The sequence below is a fragment of the Lonchura striata genome, chromosome 15 (assembly GCF_046129695.1).
Source record: "Lonchura striata isolate bLonStr1 chromosome 15, bLonStr1.mat, whole genome shotgun sequence".
NCBI classification, from domain to species: domain Eukaryota; kingdom Metazoa; phylum Chordata; class Aves; order Passeriformes; family Estrildidae; genus Lonchura; species Lonchura striata.
In genome coordinates, this window is record NC_134617.1 from 7813793 (window position 1) to 7834985 (window position 21193).

Genomic DNA, 21193 nt, shown 5'->3' on the forward strand with positions numbered 1-21193 from the left:
GTATTGGTATAGGGCTGGAAAATAAAAAGGCCAGCAAACTGTGTGAAAGGCTGCTGAAGTTAGGAATACCACAGAGTTCAGGGTTTACCTGGGGGAAGCCAGGTGTTTAGGAAGGACATCCCCATCAATGGCTGAAATGGAAACACTTTTATTGGAAAAAAAGTAAGATGTTAATACTGTTTATAATTTATTATGATTGATCTGTAGGGCTTTTGGAAGTGGTTTTACCAGCATTAATACTATCATAAAGTACCTGTTAGGACTATGCCTATGGGAGCATAATCCCGGTTTTGCTGAACTAAATGGCAGACTTTATCTAAACTTGGTGGTAACAGAAAAAGGCCATCTGCAGCAAAATACAGAATTTTGGAAGCTGCAGTTAGATTATTTTATATATCCGCATGGGGATTATTTAACTTCAGAGACCCCTTAGATGCATCTGTTTGCAGGTTTGAAAGGGCAATATTTTCATATTCCTCTTGTGATGCTGAGCATCTGCAGTGGTGAGCTAACACTACCAAATCCTTCTGGAAGTTCCTGTTCAGAAATCCATAAAAGATGGGATTGATACATGTTGAGATCATGGCCACAAGGTGGCAGATTGTAAATGCCAGGTTATGATTACAGCTCATTAGTGCCTCATAGTTCCAGTCAAAAACCACATTGAATATATTGAGAGGCAACCAGCAAGCTGCAAAGGTCACAACCATTGATATCAGCATCATATTGATCCTTTTGTTTGCACTCAGCCTGTTCTCATTCTCTCTCATCCTGTCTATTTTACTTTGTCTCCGTCTAAGACATACAAATATCCTGAGATAGCAGACAAAAATAAACCCCAGTGGGAAGCAGTACTGGAAAACCAGGAGGCTGGTGGTGAAAATCAGTCTCTCTGTAAGAGACGGCCACGCTTCGATGCAAGCAACCTTGTTCTTGTAGAAATCACTGTAGAAAGACAAATGTTTGAAGGGTTCATCTGTTATTTGGTGGAATACTAAAAAAGGAGTGGATATGATGAGGGAAAGCCCCCAGACAAGAAGAATTCCCCAATAAGCATGTGAAATATTAGGCTTCCAGCCCCGTGGGTTCACAATTAACTGGTATCTCTCAATAGCAATGAGTACAAGTGAGAAAATGGAGACTGAGACAGATAGACTTTGTATGAAAGAGCCTATTTTACACATTGCTTCCCCAAATATCCAGTGGTCCATTAAGGTATATGCAACTGTGACAGGAATGCACATGATACAAATCAAGACATCTGATAAAGAGAGGTTGGCAATCAAAATGTTGGTGACATTTTGAGCTTCTTTCCGTCTCTTTATTATCATAATTAAGCAAAGATTTCCAACAAGCCCCACTAGTGTAACCAATGTGTAAGCTGTAATAAGTAAGAATTCTGCAAGGGAGGAAAGCTGGCATGTATCAAAGTTCAAGAACTGAAAAAGGCTAATATTAGAGACAGTTTGATTCAGGATTTCGCTGGGATGCCGAACAGCTTTATCCATCCTGAAGCATCTTCCAACCTATGGACAAAACCTTGTATTATTTAGAATATACTTTGCATGGAGATTTTCAAAGCAGTGAGTACTCTGGGTCTATCACTGTAGTCAGTGTCCCTAAGGTTTTGAGCAAATCTAACATGATTAATTACAGTACTGGAAAAGCACATGGTTATTAGTGGGTTTATGTGTCTCTGTGGAAGGAGGTTGATGTCACCTTTCTGAGGTTCTGCACTAACACTACAGATCTATAACTGATGCACAAGAACCAGCTGTGATAGCAGCTCTGACTAAACTTGTACAGACACTTTCAAACAAAACCACCTTTACCAGTTGTGGGTAAAGTTTGATTTTCAGAATAAAGTATTCTAAAATCTGTCTCTGCTGAAGGTTTAAGAAGGTTTAGTGGATTCCAATGAGGATAATCTGTTGCTTTTGTATTACCAGAAAAGAAGAATTGGGTCCTGCCATCACTCTGCTAGCTTAGGCATCACACTTAGATTTTCTTTAGAGCTACAAAGCAATGTGAATTAATACACTCAATCCTCCTGAATTAATCAAAGTTATGTGTGCTTGAGCTCAAATGGCATTCAAAGCCTCTATGAATGATATCTAAAGGGAGTTTCCTGTTCTACTGATGCATTGGAGATAGTATGTCCTTTTTCCTAAATCTCACCTGAGAAAAATGTAAACAAAATAAAGCTCACATTGTAGTTATACAGAAAGTAACTCCTCTTTCAGTCAAGAAAAAAAAATTATATTAGCACAGTTCTGTGGTTTTAAAACTTATATTAATGGGAAGAGTTAGGTTCAACATAATATCTTGATAGGTTTGAATTTATCACTGAGTGCAAAAGTTAATTTAAAGGCTCACCAGCTTTCTAGCCAGAAAGAGTTTGTTTCCAACCTGGGAAAGGAAAAGCTAAGTATTAAAAGAGTTATTTTAAAATTTTAAAATGGGTAATGGGTATATGTTCTACACTTATATCTTTCAAAACTCAACTTTAACTTGCCTTAATTCCCCTGTGAAGTTACTGGAAAACTAGCTGGAAGGAGATCATTCTTCACCCCTAGTAATGGTGTTGAGAGCCTGTGGAGAAAGGAGAATGAAGAAGCAGTGGGAAGTTAGAGGATACACAACAAGAAGGGATAGGTGGATGTTCTATTATTACTAGAAAAAATCTGCTTATGTGTAGAAGATTTGTCAGCCCTTTCACAGAAATGATTGCCATTATTTAATCACTAAGGATTTTAAAAAAATATTTGGTTGTCTGTAAAAAATTAAACACTAAATTCAGGGTTAAACTGTAATTATGATTCTGTACTAGATTTCCCACAGACACTCAAAGAATATTCCAGCCAGAGTTATATCCTAGACTGCTTTATCCTGATACTTCCGTTTGATATAAGTTTGGGTGCTTCAAATTAGGATTATTAAAAATCTCTAAAAAACACCATGCTCACCTTTAGAGCATCTACTACCACTCTCACTCTGATTGAAATATCCTTTTTAATCAGCATACTCATATTGGAGTGGGAAGTAGCTGTAGATATATGTGACTCTGTGTGGCCCTGATGTCCCAACAATGACCTAAATTGTAGTCAGGGGTAGCATTAAGCCCTGCAGAGTCTCCCTAAAGAATGTACCTGGCTTGGTTAAAGCCATACTGGGGAATGACATGAAAAACTCTACAATCCTGCTGTAATAACTATGGAAGTCTGGTGGCTCTGATAGATTTTGCAGTCCCTTGAAGGTGTCCCTACTCCAGCAGGGCAAGAGCAAGAGCTGGGTACCCCACTGTGTGTCCACCAGGCTCCACAAACTCTTGTCCTCCTGAGGGAGGCACTGCCACTGCCAGCCCCTTGCAGAGCCCCATGATGTGCTTGGGCAGCAGCCCCTTCAGGACACCGAATTCCTGGAGTGCACTGGCACCCACCTTTCCCTGGAGCAGCACTCGCTGCCTGGCTGGTTTCTCCCACCCAAGCATGCATGTGCTGGAAGGACAGAGGCACTGAATGGTGGATGTACCACCAACAGTGGCAGTGGTTGCCCCAAGTGAGATTTCCTGCACTTCAGAAGTGTGAGGATCTAAAGCCTGGCTGCTTTGCCCCAAGGGATGATCTTTCTCTGCAGTGCCTGTGGTGTCCACCTGGCTGGTACAGATCTGATACCTTCAAAGACCAACTCTGCTCTTCCCTGCTTTTTATGTGAGCAGGAGAAGCTGTGGGGGACTCAAAAGGCCATGAGGCTGAGCCAAGTTTGTAATATTTTATGCACTATTTGCTAAGCTTGCTTAATTCTCCATGGATGCACAACACAGTTTGATAGCAAGTTCTGAATGTCCTCTCCCAAGAATTCAGGATGGTAGGGCTTCTCTGGCATTTTCTGTTTGGGAAAAGTCCATGTACTGACCTAATAAGTTCACTTGCTAGATCAGTTTTAGGCACACTCTCCATCTACGCTGTCCTTTTCTCAGGAAAATGTATCATTTCTTTTCACTCTTTGGTTTGTTCCGGGAGTTAAAGACTGCAGTCTTTAGTACACATCTTTTTGCAAGGCAATTTAAACATTTACTTGGCAATAAAACAAATTCACCTGTCTTGGTAAAGATCAGGATTATTCATAGCATTAAAAAATAAGTTACTCTAGTATTTGCTACAGCATGTTGAACTATATTGTAATACATGCTGGCATTTTTTTAATCTATTAAATAAATGTTATTGGAATCAGCATCCTTGGACTGCAGCTACAGCTGACACCAGAATTGAAGTGTTTAACAAAAAGTACTAATTACTTCAACCCCTAATCCATGCATTTTGGAAAAGATTCTCTATCACAGTAAGAGTTTAACACTGTAAGATATTATAAACCCCCTGGTCTTGTTACATTCATCTATCTGCAGAATCATTACTGAAACATTCATGAGAAAAAGAAAGGTCTAAAATAAAATGAGTTTTAGAAAGGTTTTATTTCCTAATATTTTCTTACCTATGCTAAAGATGAACAGTCCTGTCCTTTCAAGGTGACCAGTAAATGTTTCAATTACAAACCTTGTTTATTAAGTTCCTAAGTATTGCACAGCTAAAATGTAGAGAAAAATTTACATTCAAATTTAAATCTAGATTATAGAGAATAAAATATTGCTTTAAAAAATATTTCAGTAACTTCTGTAATAGTTTTATTGATTTTCTGACTTCTTACCTGATGAAAAATTCAAGTCATATCCACACTGATTTAACAATTTTTCTTTTCCCTCAGAGCCAGCAAACACATCTTCTTTCTGTATAAAAGAATCCAGAGCAAAGCCATGTCTCCTAAAGCAACACTTAAACTCTCCTTTCTTCTCTGTCTGTAACAAACCACAGATCCCCACTTTCCAGCAGTACTGAATCTGCCAGGCTGTAGGAAGACTGCTGAGGAATAAAACAAGCTCTGGAATCCAAGAGGAGATGAACAGCAGTGAGCAGGGAGGAGGAAGGACCAGTAGTCATGGGGATGGATTTTCCTCCACTGTGCTGCTTCCCTCCACCCTGTGAAACACCTTATCATGCAATTTAATTTTTGATTATTTAATCTGTTCTGTAATTCAAATGTTTTCCCTTTGCAGGATTTCATACATAAACATCTGCAGATGGCATACTGCTTTCTTAATTGATACAGCAATACAATAAGCTGCTTGGAAAGAGCATGCACATCCTATTAAGTGTATCATTTGCTTTATTGCAACTAAGATAATCAGGTTTTCATTATAAATCGATATTTTAGCTTATACTTCTCAGATAAAGACAATTCCTGAAAGCAAGGCATGGCACACTGCACTAGCTCATAGTGTAAAGGGGCTTTTATTTTCTTAGTGTTTTTTCAGTAAGAGTCCATATGTTTTGTAGAGACATGTTTATAAAAATAAGCATTCAGCTTACTAAATATTTAGAATGAACTTTTATGGAGTGGGAAAGGAACTGCTTTTCTTAGGACCTGCAATCTAGTAAATTGCTATATAAACTCTAGCATTTTTACCTGGGTCCACTTAACCTCCAGTATCTCAGTCTGGTTATTTTAAGAGAATGGTTATCAAAAAGCAGTAGGATTTTTGGGATGAGCAATACTGGTGTTGTACTGAAGTGCAATTCAGAACTAATTATCTAAAAATATATTTGGTTGTCATGCTATAGTATACAAATAAAATACATGTAGGGTGGAGGGAGCCTTTGTGTCCAGCCAGACTAACATCCTGCTTTTCATGTATTTGAGTCTATTCATGATGTGTTTGTCCAGACTGTTTTTTAACCATCTGTGGTGATCTTGGACTAGGTATTCAAGTGCCTAATTGACTACTAGGAAGACTGCCTTAACACCTCCCCATAAAACTTCCTTCTCTTTAGTTTAAACCAGTGATTTTTATTCTAATTGTGGTTTGGGAATTCTGATATTTTAACCAAAAATGCTGTAATCAAGCAATGGGAATATATTTTTCTAAAGCATTTCTAGAGCTTGCTGGGTTTGATTACGTCAATATTACTATAAAAACAAAGCTTTGCCAAAGTACTTTAGAAATTCTGCTGCTGGTTGTAGTGTAACCCCAGGAAGTTAATCAGGACCCGAACATGCAATGTGATAAGCATCAGAACAGGCCATAAAAATGCATATCTACTTATGAAGTAAATAAGTCAATAAAATAAAAATATGTTCCTATTCTATTTCTAAATTTCAAAGGTCATTTTGCTTATTTACACATGCCTCTGTTTCTAATATAATTCTGTATGCAGTCTTTCATTTGTGGAAAAAGTGGACTCTTTAACATATGATCCATTGGTTTTACAGTTGCATCAGCCTGCTGCCTCATGTGGATTTTATTGTGTTGCAACCTGTTGTGAATTAGATCACATCCAGCATCAGATGCTTGTGGGTGTAGCTACTCCTGGTGTGTTTAATCCTGATGTCAAAGGTATGTATACTAAGTGGGACCCATGGCTCTGGAGGAAGGATCACAAGGTATTTTTTCAGCCAAATGCTGGAGTGTCTATTTGCAAAAAAGGTTAATGGATAGCAGAATTGTATTTACTTTTTATCAATGGTCTTGTCATTTCTAAATTGCTCAGTATTAAGTGATAGGTGAAGTGCCATAATAGGTTTTTGAACTTAATGTTTGTGATAACTTGTGTAGCATTGGCAACAACCTGTTGGTGAAAAATAACATTTAACTCCTCTAAGTTCACCTTTTGTCTGGCATTTACATGATTCCTTGGCAAGCAGAAATCTTTGCTGATGGTTGATCACTCTAAATTTTTGCTTAATTGTTTCTCCTATGTACCTGTGCAGTAGTCCTTGTTTCTGCCTGTTGCAGCCTCCTTTTTGAGAAATAAGATTTAGTAGAGATGCACTTTACAATTTTTCAGCTTCCCATGTGAAGAAATTCTTTAACATTGGCCAAGGGCTGGTTCAGAGCCCTGCAACATCTCTGAAGGGTCATGGAATCACAGACTGGCTTGGGTTGGAAAGGACCTTAAAGATCAACCAGTTCCAATGGGAAGGGGCACCTCCCACTAGATAAGGCTGTTCCAAGATCTATCCAACCCGGCCTTGGACACTTCCAAGGAATGGAAGTCACTTCCAGGACACTTCCAGTGTCACTTCCAGGACACTTCCAGTGTCACTTCCAGGACACTTCCTAAGATGGGGCAGCCACAGCTTCTCTGGGTGATTTTTTCCAATGACTCACCACCCCCACAGTCAAGAATTTATTCCCAAATCCCACCTGACTCTGCCCTCTGTCACTACAAAGCCACTCACTCTCACCATGGCATTCCAGGCCCTTGTCCAAAGTCCCTCTCCAGGTCTCTTGGAGCCCCTTTAGGCACTGGAAGGACTCTGTGCTCTCCCTGGATTATTCCCTTGTCAGGCTGAGTACTCTCAGCTCCCTCAGCCTTTGTAGCACCCTGATGGCCTCATCTGGACTTGCTCCAGCAGATCCACCCCCTCCTCACGTGGGAGCCCCAGTGCTGGATGCAGCACTGCAGGTGGGGTCTCCCAAGAGTGCAGGAGGGAGGGAGAACCACCTCCACCATCCTGCTGGTCACACTGCTGGTGATGCAGCCCAGGACAAAGTCAGATATTTCAAACATACTTTACCCGCTCATGTTGAACTTCTTGTCAATCAACACCTGCAAATCTTTCTCCTGGATTATTGCTTCCTAATAAATCCTGTTCTTCATAGCACTTCAAAGGGGCATAGAAAAGTAAACAAGAATAACTGGAAATCTCATGTTAGTGTTGGATGTGCTGGTTAATGCCATGAAAGTAAGATAATATGCTGTGATGGAGGAAAAACACACTCCCCTCACATTTTCTTGTTCTGTGGAGAGATCAACAGCCCAGTAAGGGATTCTCAGTAAATAGCTCATAATGTAACCAAACTAGCAACAGCTAAGTATGCACTGGGACTTTTTCTCCATGGATGTACATGTAAAAGTTGAAGTCCTGCTCCATGACCCAGAAATTTTTTTCCTAATTGGAGATGATTGTCACAAAAATAATTCATGTTCACTACCTGGAGTTTAGGTTTCACTCCATTATACTGCATAGCTCTAAAGGACACCTTTACAATATCCTTGATGCCTGATCTCAGTTTTCATTCTCAATTAGCTCATGCCTAGAATGAAAAGTCAACTGTTTAAAAATCTGATATAACTATAAATGAGTTACTTATAATAACATATTAATTTTTAAAATTGTGTCATGCCATGAACTGTTGACTAATTTCTGAACCTTATTCAGTTGGCATAGAGCTGAGATGGAGATGAATACACTCCCTGGCTGGAAGGTTAGCATCTTAATTTTTTTGGGTCAGCCAAGTTACTTTTCTCACTGAAAAAGAGATAAGATATGTGAGTAATTGTAATAGGAGTGCGACTGCATAAATTCATATTTTATAATAAATTCCACTTTCCAAACCCTTATTCAATTCTTTGTAACTTTCTAGAACTTCTCCAAATCACTTTTACCAAAAGTCGTCTCTGCCAAAAAATGAATTATTTCAATAGCTCACAGATTTGGGGGGAATATGACAATTTTTATCTCTGGTTTGTTTTTTCTCATTCTAGAGTCTTTTCATAACAACACTGTAAGCACCAAACCCTGCTGTTCTCATGGCATGACATCTTTCAGGGTCCTAATTGTTAATTAAGCAATACTTAAATAATCAAAAGGTTTTTCCCATTAATCTCAGTCTGTTTCAATTTTCCAGCATGTTTCAAACTATAACAAGCATTTTGATTTTCTGGATTAAAACCAGGAGTTCTAGATTGCTATTTCCTGTCATGAAAGTCTTACTTCACACCAGCTCATTTAAAATTTCTTGAATTTCAGCTAATTTCAGACTGGTACTTACTGAGCTTCATAGCTCAGCTCTTCCTGCTGTGTTCAAACAAAGTTTAACATCAGTCATGCAAAAGCACCACAAACACACCCCACTGAGGTTCTGTGGTATGAGAAAGAGTTGGAGTCTAGGAATAGCTAAGGGGAAAAAAATAAAATCAAGTAGATTTTAATTTAATTGGAAAATACCTAATGAAAAATTTGCAGGTGAAAAAGATCAGAGCATGGCTGAGATTGTTGCTGGCTCCAGGTCTTCCTTCCAGGTCTTAGGCAAAACTTAGGATTCTGGTCTGTCTCAGACTAAGATACAGTGAAAATTCTCCCCTCTCACATCTGACACAGCGTCACTACATTCTTTGATCCTTCACAAGAATTTTGACTTCTAACACTGTATTTTCCTGCCTTACTTTCATCCCATCACTTCAAATTATGGCCAGCTTTTATATACAATTTTAGAAAAGAGAAGAGAAGAGAAGGAAAGAAATAATGAATTATTAAAGAAGAATGTAAAGATGAAAGAGGAAAAGAGAAATTGAACTTCAGAGGGAAGAGGAGGGAGGGCAGGGTTTAAGGAAAAATGGTAACTTAAATCCAAAGAAAAGGATGCAAATTCAATTCTCTGATGGCTTTCCACTTCACCCTTCACAAAGGTGTGTTTCTTTCTTCAGCAAACTCCCCTTAGAAGGGGCCCAGGGAAGATTTTGTTTAACAGATAAACTTTGATACTACTTACTGAAGAAATAGTACCTGTGGGTTATTCTGTTACCTTTTTATCTATAGGTTATCTTCTTTTGCATTAAGCAAATACAAGAGAGGGGTCGTGTTTTATTCCCCATCTGAATTTACACAAGGTAGAGATTTTTATCCTGAGGAGTATTATGTTCAGACTTTAGGGAGGTAAAAGTCTATCTAGTTGCCTCTCACTATTTTTAAATCTTTTTCAACAAAAAACCCTCTCCTGATCAGTACTAGTTCATGAAAGTCTCCTAAGTAAGATCACAGGTTTGAGGTTTATGCAGATGAAAGTGCAAACAGCAGAACAGAGTGAAAGAGAAACTTTGGCCAAAAAAGCAGGAGATCTCTCAAGGACAGCTGTACCCTTTTCAGAAGTTTTTGCACCTGTAACTAAAGCAAGGTGCCAGGCTGGGAATGCTTGTGGTGCTGCTGTTTTTTTACACAACATGCTCCCTATGAACCACACAATTACACTCTGCCTGAGGTGTTGATTTGGGTAGGACTGAGCCTTCCAAAAGTCTAATAATATCTCATTGAAAGGATGTAAATAAAAATCTTTGCTTCTGTGTGTATCTCAGAGTGATGTGGGAAATTATAGTTGGATCCCTTGTATTCCCAACTGTTCCCATCTATTCACAGTTAGAAAAATCTGGGTGAAATGTGTGTGTAGCTAAGGTGATGTTATTACAATTTTCAATGTGAATGCAGAATTCAGCAGTCCGCATGAAATTTCAAAATGCTTTCTGTCTGCTGAAAGGTCAAACTAAATCTAAGTCTAGAGCATTGTACTATACAAAAAAATACTTAAACTCATTAAAAATTGTGATGTACATAAATTGCTTAAGAAAATAATCGATGCCTGCCAAGAGTGGAAGCCACAGATGTAACTAAAGATGTTGAAACTAGTTAAAAAGATATGACTTTGTGTTTATATGAGGGTTTAGATAAAACATTTATAACTTAATAACTACTTCTGAATTCATGATGTTTTTCCATTGCCCTTCATGCTCTTTTCCAAAACTTAATTATTAATTTTCAGTCTTGGCAGTTTGGACCCATTAAATAGCATGACAAAGTTATGTTTCTTGAATGACAAAATGGATATAAAAAATTCCTTAATAGTTTATTTTGCATCAGCTTTTACTAAGAATATATGGTAACACAGGAAGTCGTGTTGGAAAGGGACTGCTCAGACTTCTGGTTTTCAATCTCTTAAGCAGCAATGCCCTCCTGTGGACTCTGGCTAGAACGATTTCTTCTGAATAACCAGAAAGGTGTATGCATGAACATGATTTGGTTTTCCTTCTTCCTAACGCACTAATTAAAATGTCCCATTAAGATATTTGATTTAATTGGCATTATTTGGCTAATGTGTCTGATTTGAGAAACACATCTTCTTTTGGTAATGATACAGGTGGAGCTGAAAAAGCACCTAACTTTAGAAACTTTGGCTGCTGATTTTTTTTTTATTCTATAGGTTGCTAGTAGAGCTGAAAAAAATGTCATGCTGCAATTGCCTTGTTGGAAAGTGAAAAGTGTGTATTCCTATTGCATTATACTTTCCTAAGAATTTTTATATCCATAGGATGGTATTATGCATTTACTAGTTTACAGGAAGAAGCAGTTTAAAAATTCTGTGGGGAAGCTGCTGTGGCAGCTGGAGTGTTTCTGGTTTACATCTCACACACGGGAGACTCATCTTTGGTTCTGCACTCACACTGTGGCAGCACCTGTGTCTCGTTGGCTCATGTAGCTTGAAGGAAAAGCTCATTTCAGGAGCAGAGAAAGGCACCTTTCCTGGGAATGTGTGTGCCAAGTGATTTGCTGCACAGCTCGGGTGACTGGTGCCTCAGCAGGCGTGAATCCAACAGTGACTGGAGAGGTCCGGTTGGAGCCTCCGAGGATGACCTGGGAGGAAGGAAGGTCTCTGGGGGCTGCAGGAGAAGCTGATGTGCATCCCAGAGCCTGGGGCTGTGTCAGGGCACATGGACGTGTGCAGGAGAAGCTGATGTGCATCCCAGAGCCCGGGGCTGTGTCAGGGCACATGGACGTGTGCAGGAGAAGCTGATGTGCATCCCAGAGCCCGGGGATGTGCCAGGGCACAAGGATGTGTGCAGGAGAAGCTGATGTGCATCCCAGAGCCTGGGGCTGTGTCAGGGCACATGGATGTGTGCAGGAGAAGCTGATGTGCATCCCAGAGCCCGGGGCTGTGTCAGGGCACATGGACGTGTGCAGGCTCTCAGCCCTGCCAGGGCAGGGACTGAACTCAGAGCAGGCTTTGAGCGGAGGTGTGAATGAACAACACGAGCTCACTCCAGCAGCTGGGAAAGGTGGGGACACCGGGCCAAGTGCAGTTTGGCCTTTGTGCATTTTCAGAGGAGACATTTCCACCTGCATGACATGGGTATGTGTGTCTTAAAGGTGTTTTCCTTTCATTAATCAACCAGCTAGAAGTGTAAATGAAGAGGAAGAATTTGGGCTACACCTGAATTGAGTCAGTGGCTGATTTTTCCTACTGATTTATTCACACCTTAAGGACCCTCATCTCCTCGTGATGCAAGCTGCAGCTTTTTTCTTTGATCTGTTCCTTGGCTTACTTGTCTGGCTTTCAGGGAGAGAAAGTGTGGTGTAAACAAACTTTGATTTGTTATCTGTTGAGGTCATAATTAGCTCATCTTAATTTTTCATCCTTTTTGCTCTAAATTACTATAGGTCTACAAAACTCCCATGGATTATTTTCCACATGACACATACTAATTTATCTTGTGAAGGGCCATACAGATCTTACAATAACTAGTAGGCAAAATAGTTTTGTATTTCCTGTAATTTATGTGCAGCTTGCAGACAGCCTCTGGGAAGATTTTTATTTAATACAGTAGGATATGTTTGTTTATTTTAAAACCAGAGATATTTCAGTGGCATTATGGGATATTCTTTTTCTTAAACTATATAAAGTGATGGTGTCAGTTCATGCATTGAGATAAATGGATCTAAAGCCATGACAACTTTCCTTGTGATTGTCAAACATAGTTATTTAATAAGTTACTCTTACTATAGACTTGGCTATAGCATAAAAAAATCCAATCTGAGTAAAATCAGATTACTGTACTGCAAGTATCAATGCTACAGGTTAATGAGGATCATAGCCTGTGAGACAAAAGCATGTTCAGCCTCTCTGGAGTTCCTCTGGGGCTGTGGTTAACCAACCTTCCAGCACGGTCAGTGTTCTTCTTGTGTCTGTGTCTCCAAGGGAGCATTTCCAATTGATCATCATCAGGGGGATGCTGCAGTTCTGCTTCCTCCCTCCTGCCAGCACCAGCAGATCATGCAAAAAATGTTTCAGAAAGCTGAGGCAGCTGAAAACCAGTTCCTTTGTCATGATAAAACCATTTATGACTGTCTCAGTTCTCTTATGTGGATGCTGTGTGTTTGCAGAAGCATCAAGGTTGGCACATGGGAAAAGGCAGGATCAGTTCAGGGAACTGTGGAACTACATCCTGACAGTGCCTAATGCAGAACAACAGTCATTCTTAGCTCCCGCTTAATTTTAACATAAACCCTAGTGACTGTAAGACCAAAAAAAGAATCTTTCTAATGAAAAATTCACTTAAGTTGAAAGTAATGCTGCAGTCTTCATGACAGCAATGTTTAATGCACTATCAAAGTAAGAGGGGAAAAAAAAGGAAAATTGTCTCACTATTTGTCATTCCACAGGGCTTGCACACTCTTGAACAGCTCTAATAATTTCGCTGAGAAAATACCTCATTTTCAGAGCTAAGGAGAGATCTAAGGGTGCGTAGGCTGTGATAGGGTTGGAAAGAGAAAGCAGGGGAGGAAACAGTAGCAGGAATAGTGAGAAGGAATCACAAAAATGTGTAAGTTGGACAAGCCCTTCAAGATGATCGACTCGAACCCTTCCTGCGGCACTGCCAAAGCCACCGCTGAACCGTGACCCCAAGCGCGACATCCGCGCTGTCTTTTAAACCCTCCAGAGATGCGACTCCACCTGGCAGCTTGCTTTCGGTGAAGAATTCTTCCCTGATATCCAACTAAACCTTCTCTGTCACACCCGGAGGCCGCTCCTCGCATCCCGTGCGCTGGGAGCGGTTACCAAGGCGAAGGCGGCACGAAGGAGGGAAGCGCCATCGCTGCGGGGAGCGGAGGGCGGGCGAGGGCCGAGCCCAGGGCCGCAGCCGGGCCGTGCCCGCCGGGTGCCGCCGGCAGCGTCCGTACCCACGGGGCGCGGCCAAGGGGCGGGCCGGGCTCCGCTTCACGGGAGCGCGAGGCAACGGCACAAACAGAAGCACGGCGAGTTCCACGTGAACGCGAGGGAGAACTTTAGAGCGCAGAGTGCTGGCAGGCCGGGATGCGGGGTGTGGCTCGCCGGGGCTCTCCCGTCCCGGGGCCGGGGCCGCGCTCTGAGGGCGGCCCGAGCCCCGCGCGCCCAACGGTCCCCGCCGTTCAAACGCTCCCGCGCGCCCCGCCCCCCGAGGGGCGGGGCCAACGGAGAGGGAGCGCGCGCCGGGACGCGGGCGGCGTCCCATTGGCTGCCGGCCGCGGGCCCGGCGCATTGACGTACTGCCCCGCCCCTCCGCCCGGCGCGCGCCGAACGCGTCCCGCGTTCCTATTGGCTGCCCGCCGCGTCCGTCCCCGGCGAACCTCGGGACTTTTGCGGAGGTCGCGCCCTTTCATTGGTTGCCGCACACGTCCATCGCGGCCTAAGCCACGCCCCTTAGGCGTGAGTGGCGGGCGCCGCCGGCGCGTCGCTCTCATTGGCTGCGGCGGCGGCGGAGGCCGGCCCGGGGGGCGGGGCTCCCGGCGGCCCCTTTGTGTGGGCACCAGTCGCCGGCCGCGCTCCCGAGAAGCCGCTGCCGCCATTTTGTGCGCGCCTGTGTTCGCGCCCACCCCCGCCCGCCTTCCCGGGGCAGCGGCGGCACCGGGGACGCCCCGACTGTGCTGCCGGTCAGGTGAGGCGGAGCGGAGGCGCCGGGCCGCGCCGAGCGAGCTACCGCCGGCGGCCGCCGCAGCCGCGAAGAGGTCGCGTTGCTCGCAGGGGAAAGAAGCGGCAAGACGGAGCAGGGGGGGAAAAAACCTCCGGAGCTGCCCCCGAACAGGAGGAGGAGTTTCGGCGCCAGGCCCAGGCGCGGCACCGGAGGCAGCATGGAGAACTCGCAGCTGTGCAAGCTGTTCATCGGCGGGCTGAACGTGCAGACCACGGAGGCCGGGCTGCGGGAGCACTTCGCGGCCTACGGCACCCTCACCGACTGCGTGGTCGTGCTCAACCCGCAGACCAAGCGCTCCCGGTGCTTCGGCTTCGTCACCTACTCGGCGGTGGAGGAGGCGGACGCCGCCATGGCCGCGTCGCCCCACGCGGTGGACGGGAATGCGGTGGAGCTGAAGCGGGCCGTGTCCCGGGAGGACTCGGCCAAGCCCGGCGCTCACGCCAAGGTGAAGAAGCTCTTCGTGGGCGGCCTCAAAGGGGACGTGGGCGAAGGGGACCTGGTGCAGCACTTCAGCCAGTTCGGCCCCGTGGAGAAGGCCGAGATCATCGCCGACAAACAGAGCGGGAAAAAGCGCGGCTTCGGTTTCGTCTACTTCCAGAACCACGACGCGGCCGATAAGGCGGCCGTGGTCAAGTTCCACCCGATCCAGGGCCACCGAGTGGAGGTCAAGAAGGCCGTGCCCAAGGAGGACATCCAGGCGGGCGGGGGGGGCGGCGGCTCTTCCAGGCCCTCCCGGGGAGGCAGAGGAGGAAGGGGCCGGGGCGGCGGCGGCTCCGGCAACCGGGATCACAACGGGCTTTCCAAAGGAGGCGGCGGCTACAACAGCTACGGCGGCTACGGCGGGGGAGGAGGCGGCGGGTACGGCTCCTATGGCAGCGGTTCCTACGGAGGCGGCGGCGGAGGGGGAGGCGGAGACTACGGCAACGGGTACGGCGGGTTCGGCAGCTACAGCCAGCACCAGTCCTCCTACGGCCCCATGAAGAGCGGCGGAGGAGGTGGAGGAGGGGGCGGCAGCTGGGGGGGCCGCAGTAACAGTGGACCGTACAGAGGAGGCTATGGTGGGGGAGGCTACGGGGGCGGCTCTTTCTGAGCTGGAGCGCTCATACCCATTGATGGGGGGGCGTGGAGAGCCCTCCCTTCGATACGGGGCAGCTTCTAAATGGTTTCTCCCCTCATTCGCCGAAGGGCAGCTCCTTTTAAATGCCTCCCTTCCGTGGGAGCGGCTCCTAAATGCCCCCTGAGGGTCGCCTCTGCTGCCTGTGCCACTTCTTTCTCTCTGAAGATGGACTGGGCCCCACATACACATATTTTGTGTTACAGTCATTGATGGACTCTATTTTTTTATTATTACTTGGACCTTGGTCGTTTTTATACTAGCAACGAAAAATGTCTTGTTTTAATTTGTTTTTTGGGGGGTGCGGGGTGGGAAGTGTCTTGCTGATCTGGAGTAAAAACCGGGGAGGCTGGGGGGAAGTTCCTTTGTTGTAAGGACTCGATGCCTGGATACTACGTTTTTTTCTACAAAAGCTACTCGGATCCCATGACTGACTTTTAACATTTCTGTAAAGGAGGAAAAAATGGTTTTTACGTTTTTTATTTTTTAAATAAATCATTGTGTTCATTGACCTTTATACGTCTAATTCTTTTTCCTAGGATCAATTCCGCACGGTTTTAAGGCTTTTCTAGGTTTGAAGCAAGTGTTCCTCTGCTTTAAAATCTCAGTGTACTTAGAGTAGTAAATATTTTGTTGCCAGTAAAGGTCCTAACTGACTTTTTTGCTAGTGGCTTTCAAACACTCGACAGAGAAATTTTTGAAGTACTAATCCGTGGATGTGTTCTGTTTTTTAAATACTCGTTCTCACTTTGGCAGTTTGTGTGCATCCACCATCTTGTACTAGACAGTTTGACGTGCTGACATGGTTGGTCAGTTTTTTCTGTAGGACTTTTCCATCAACGTATGTATTGTGTAGTTTTGAAGAAATAGTTTGTGTTAAGCATGTGCTTCATTCATATAAAATGTTCAGAATTTCTTATTGCTTAGTTTTCAAGTCCTTGGTTTGTCTCTGTGTGATTCCTTCCAGGAAAGGGTCGACATTTATCCCTTCTATTAAAGGCATACTTGTTTTCCTAGCCCCGGGTTAACAGATTTCACTCGGAACTATTGTTCTTCCTGAAAGTTCCCTGAGAACTCTGGCAGCTCCATCTGCTGTCAGGATGGCAGCCCCGTGCTGTGGGCTTCCTTAAAGCAGGAGTAAAACTGGCTTGCTGACAATTGTACCAACCTTTGGAAAGTTATTTTTATGCCACTAGATGACTGGTGTAGAATACAGTGACATCTGCACGTGAATAAAGATGGGGTCCCTGACTACTGATTGGGTGGGGGTGGAAAAAGGAATGGATTTGCAATACCTGCCTCAGCACGTAATTTAACAAATAATAATTGCAGTTGACCATATTTCAGAAAGTGGTGATCTAAACTGGGCAAAGAGCTCTGAGAAGTGAGCCAGCAAGTGTACAAGTAACATAGGTGCCAGTTGTAAAGCAAAGATATCTGTGTAGTCTGCTTGATTTAAAAAATGTATATTTGTAGCCCTTTCACGCAATAGAATTAAAGTTTGTTGTTTATTAAAAAGCATAATGTTTTAGGGGAAAACTGCCTTCCTGCATAGAAATATAGATTAGCAACGTTTATGGGTTTATGGATATCAAATAAAAGATTTGAATTCCTTATATGCTTGAGTGAGAGTATATATGATGTGGGGCATGCATTTAAAAAGTACAAAGTTATTTTGACTTCAGGTTTCTAAGCTCTTGGAATGCTGATGTTTTGTGGGACTGCATCATAAAAGCTGCTTTTTGCTTTCCTCCAGATATGCAAGATATTAGGCATATAATTCCCACTGATTACACTGAAAAATTAAATGTGTAGGGCTTGGTGCTTCTGGGCTGAAGAATTTCTAATTAAATTTCAAGGTATTGTTACTATTTGTTATCAATCTAACTTGATTATTTAAATTGAAATGAGCTTTGATGTTATTAGAAGTGAAACTGCATCACCTTAATTGCCTTTGTGAGCTTAAACAGGACAACCTCTTGGTAATCATCAGGATTTAAACTGAGAGCTGAGTTTCCTCCTGATTGTGGTTGTTTTTGGCTCTTATGGAGACTGGCTCTCTCTGGCTTAGCTGAGCTTTTATGAATAGGTTCCAAATGACTTGCTGTTTGCAATTATATTGTAATTTTTCTATCTCAAAAACCTGTTAGTTACTGTTGTGCACCAGCATATCTTATACATTGTTGTAAGTCAAATTTCAGAGTTTGAGTTTGTAAAACACTGCAAGTGCCAGCTCTTGTCCATGCACAGCTTTGCGTGGTTTTATTTCAGCTCACTGGACTTGAAGGCTTTTTCTGTACCTTTGCACTTTACAACCATGTTGGACAGTCATCCTTGAACTTCATTTGAAGCCCAGTTTTCCTGTTCTTAGCTGAAATGAGCAGCAGAGTTCCAGGCTGTTTGGGGGTATGATTTAGTCTTTGCAGTGCTGTTGCCTTAACCTTATGAAGGAACAGGCTGGCTTGCAGTGAAATGGTTAAATTCACATTTGTGGTGTGTCTTGTCATTTGATTTAGGAAGCTAAAGGTTTGTGCACCAAGTATAGCTTTAGGGTATTTTCATGTTATGTGCTGTGACAGAATATGTTGATATTAGAAACAAGTAGTTTTTTTTAAAAGTGACTGTGAAATCTGACAATTTGGCAAGTGCTGTGCTGCAATGTGCTGTTACCTGTGTGCAGTAGTCCTTGTAGGACTAATGTCTGCTAGGACAAAGAGCTGATCCCCAAAATCACATGTGGGTTAGGCAGTAGGGTGCCTAGTGTTGCCCTCAAAAGATTGTCGCCTGTTTAACCATGTTCTCTGGTGGCTTGAGTAGGTGGCACCAGCTCTGTGACCCCTGGTCTCTTGGGAGTGAGAACTTGTGACCCTGCAGGTGACATTGGAGAGGATCCTGTGAGCACAGGCTGGGCAAGGGGCAGCAATGCCAGGGTGTACCATGGAATACAGAGAAATGCAGATCTGTATGGGTTGGCATTAAAGACACTGTGACTTCAAGACTCTTGGGTTATAAATCTGTTTCTAATACAGTTCCTAGTTATTTGAGATTTGTTGATAAAACTTTGCTCATGTGTTTAAAGGTATTTAATGATTTCTTGAGCACTGGGTGGATTTGTCTGCATAGAGGTGCATAGGAAGAACTGAGCTGAAATAAGGTGTATAGCTAGCATGTAAGTTTGTGATTTCACAGTTGCTTTAGGCAGGTAAGGAAGATAGAAGTAAAGTAACTTTACTTTGCCATTCCTTAGTTTGTAGTTGAGTTCTGAAGTTTCTATATCTGAAATTATCTTGATAAGTTAATGGCCTTCTGTTCAGGACCAAATTCTCCGTTGTGTTGATGTCACCTGTGAGAAATAGAAAATAAGAGCAATTAGTTTGCTTTCAGCATTTAATAAAGTAAAAATGTGGTAGTTTTCTTAAAACACAGATTTTTTTTTATTTTTGTAATCTGCATGACCAAAATGGAATTTACAAAACCAAACTTTTCAGACTACAGTGTCACTGAACTCAGTGTGTTATGATGTACGTACAGTTTTTTATTAGTGATGGGTGTTCATGTCTGCTCTAAAATATAATTTGTTCTTGACTTGTAAATTTTATTTGGCTAATAAAACCAGCCTAACTTACACTTTCATAATACTGACTACTACTGCATTAAAAAGAAACACGCTAAACACCTGTAAATGTAGTGCAGTGATACTTGCACAAGTCTGTGGAAGTACCTCCCACGTGTTTGTTTTAACATCAGGTGCTGGAAAGGTGGCTTAGAACTTGCTAACAGCTCAGACAGCTTCCATAGCAGTAAATCTGTGGGTCACTGGTGGTGTGACACACTTGCAAAATAAAAGCTGTGTCCTGTCCTGCAGGCTTCTGTAGTGTAACAATCCTTACCCTCCAGAACTGGGCAGGCTTTTGTGCTGAATGTTACAAGGGCTGCAGTGCAGGCTCCAGCAGTGGCCCTGGCAGTCCCGTGCTGCTCCCAGGAGCTCAGCCCAGTGGGGAGGTGGGGGTGTGCACAGCTGGGCACTGACAGGAGGTGTGCCTGAACTCTACCAGGTACTTTGCACGTGTGCACTTAACGACCTGTGAAGCAGAAATACTTAAAATGGCAAAAAATGTAAAGTTCTCAAATACTTTATGGTGTCTTCCTCCCTGCCATCTCCAGCTGAGATCCCTGCAAAGCAAATTTTGCATTCATTTGGCATTGGAAGGTCTAATTGGATGTTGTAGGTCAGAAAAGTGGTTTATTACCCTGCTCTGTCAGCTGATACTGCCATCCCAACATGGCATTGCCACTGCTGCCAAAACGGGTCTGAAATGCTGAAGACCTCAACTTCCCATTTGAGTGTGGAAAGAGAGCAGCTTCCTTTCTCTGCATACCTCAGAATGTTCTAAAATGAAAAAGCTTGGCTTAAATCATTATGTTGTTCATTAATCCCTAAAAAATATCCTGAAGGACGCCCCTCTGATGTGCACACAGTGAACAAAACATGGTGTGTTTTGTGACAATGGGGTTTTGCTCCTACAGTCCGTGAGAAGGTTGGGTTCCTGATAGAAGGCAGTTTATCCAAACCTATAGATTAGGATTGTTTGACCTGTTGTAACTACTATGGATTAGTGTTTATCATGTAATCAAAAGTTTCTACCACATTTATGTGGTTTATGTTGTTACAGACCTTTTACTTTCTGAGCTATTTGGAAAAAGGCATTTTCAGTGGTTTTTCAAAATCTATATGGGTAATACCTTGGATTAATATTAGGTGATTAAAAATGTAACACCCAATTTTCAGTCTTTCACACTAGCCAGAGGCATACTTTACAAAACAATGGGTTATTTAGCATGTTTTGCATAACTGATTCTGTGATCTGGTACATGTGTCCCTTAAAGATGAGTTTTCTGCTTGTTATTTTTGTATTTCTTAATGAATAAAACAGTTGTATCCCTGCTTCACTTGAAAATGTATTTCACAATGCAAGCACACCACAAGGAGTTCTGAGCTAGCCTGAACAAGCACTATTTGCTTTTGTTGATGGGCATTTTTTAGGTCTCCTGTTGAAGCATTAGTACTCTGTTATTTCTGGAATGTGCATTTATACACACACACAGACGTTACCTCTACTTCCACTTACCTTTAATGAGTATTTATTTGTGCTGTAATGTCAGCACTACTATTGATGAGTGTCAGATGTGTATTTCTCATTACAAGATGAAAGTCTTCCTGCTATATATGTTTTCCTGGGAATTTTGTATTACTTACCTGTATATGAGGACTTGTAAAGGGCTGATGGAGTTGGGTGCTTTTCTTGTTGCTGGTCTGACAAATCCTAGTATTTTTACCTTCTCTGCTCCCAGAACTCTCATGAATTTCTACTACATATAAATGGGTGGAAATAGTCACTTTTGAACTGATACCTCTTGTTCATATGGCTTTCAGATTGTTTTAGTCATATAAAATCCATATTCC

General features: G+C 42.9%; 2 protein-coding genes across 2 annotated transcripts; one reads left to right on the plus strand and one right to left on the minus strand.

The window, feature by feature from the left end:
* Positions 1 to 338: 338 nt before the first annotated feature.
* Positions 339 to 2405, minus strand: LOC110482750 (neuropeptide Y receptor type 6). The gene is made up of 2 exons (XM_031506018.2): positions 2377 to 2405; positions 339 to 1526 (listed from the first exon to the last, which is right to left on the minus strand). Exon 2 carries the CDS (start codon positions 1506 to 1508, stop codon positions 390 to 392), a length of 1119 nt encoding a protein of 372 aa, XP_031361878.2. The 5' UTR covers positions 1509 to 1526; positions 2377 to 2405; the 3' UTR covers positions 339 to 389.
* A 12042-nt stretch (positions 2406 to 14447) lies between these two features.
* Positions 14448 to 20675, plus strand: HNRNPA0 (heterogeneous nuclear ribonucleoprotein A0). Its single transcript, XM_077786683.1, has one exon. The coding sequence runs from the start codon at positions 14773 to 14775 to the stop codon at positions 15703 to 15705; it is 933 nt and encodes a 310-aa protein (XP_077642809.1). The 5' UTR covers positions 14448 to 14772; the 3' UTR covers positions 15706 to 20675.
* The last annotated feature ends 518 nt before the right edge of the window (positions 20676 to 21193 follow it).

Bases quoted from the DNA above. Each gene is read 5' to 3' on its own strand.
- LOC110482750 (XM_031506018.2), bottom strand. From the start codon at position 1,508: ATGGATAAAGCTGTTCGGCATCCCAGCGAAATCCTGAATCAAACTGTC.
- HNRNPA0 (XM_077786683.1), top strand. From the start codon at position 14,773: ATGGAGAACTCGCAGCTGTGCAAGCTGTTCATCGGCGGGCTGAACGTG.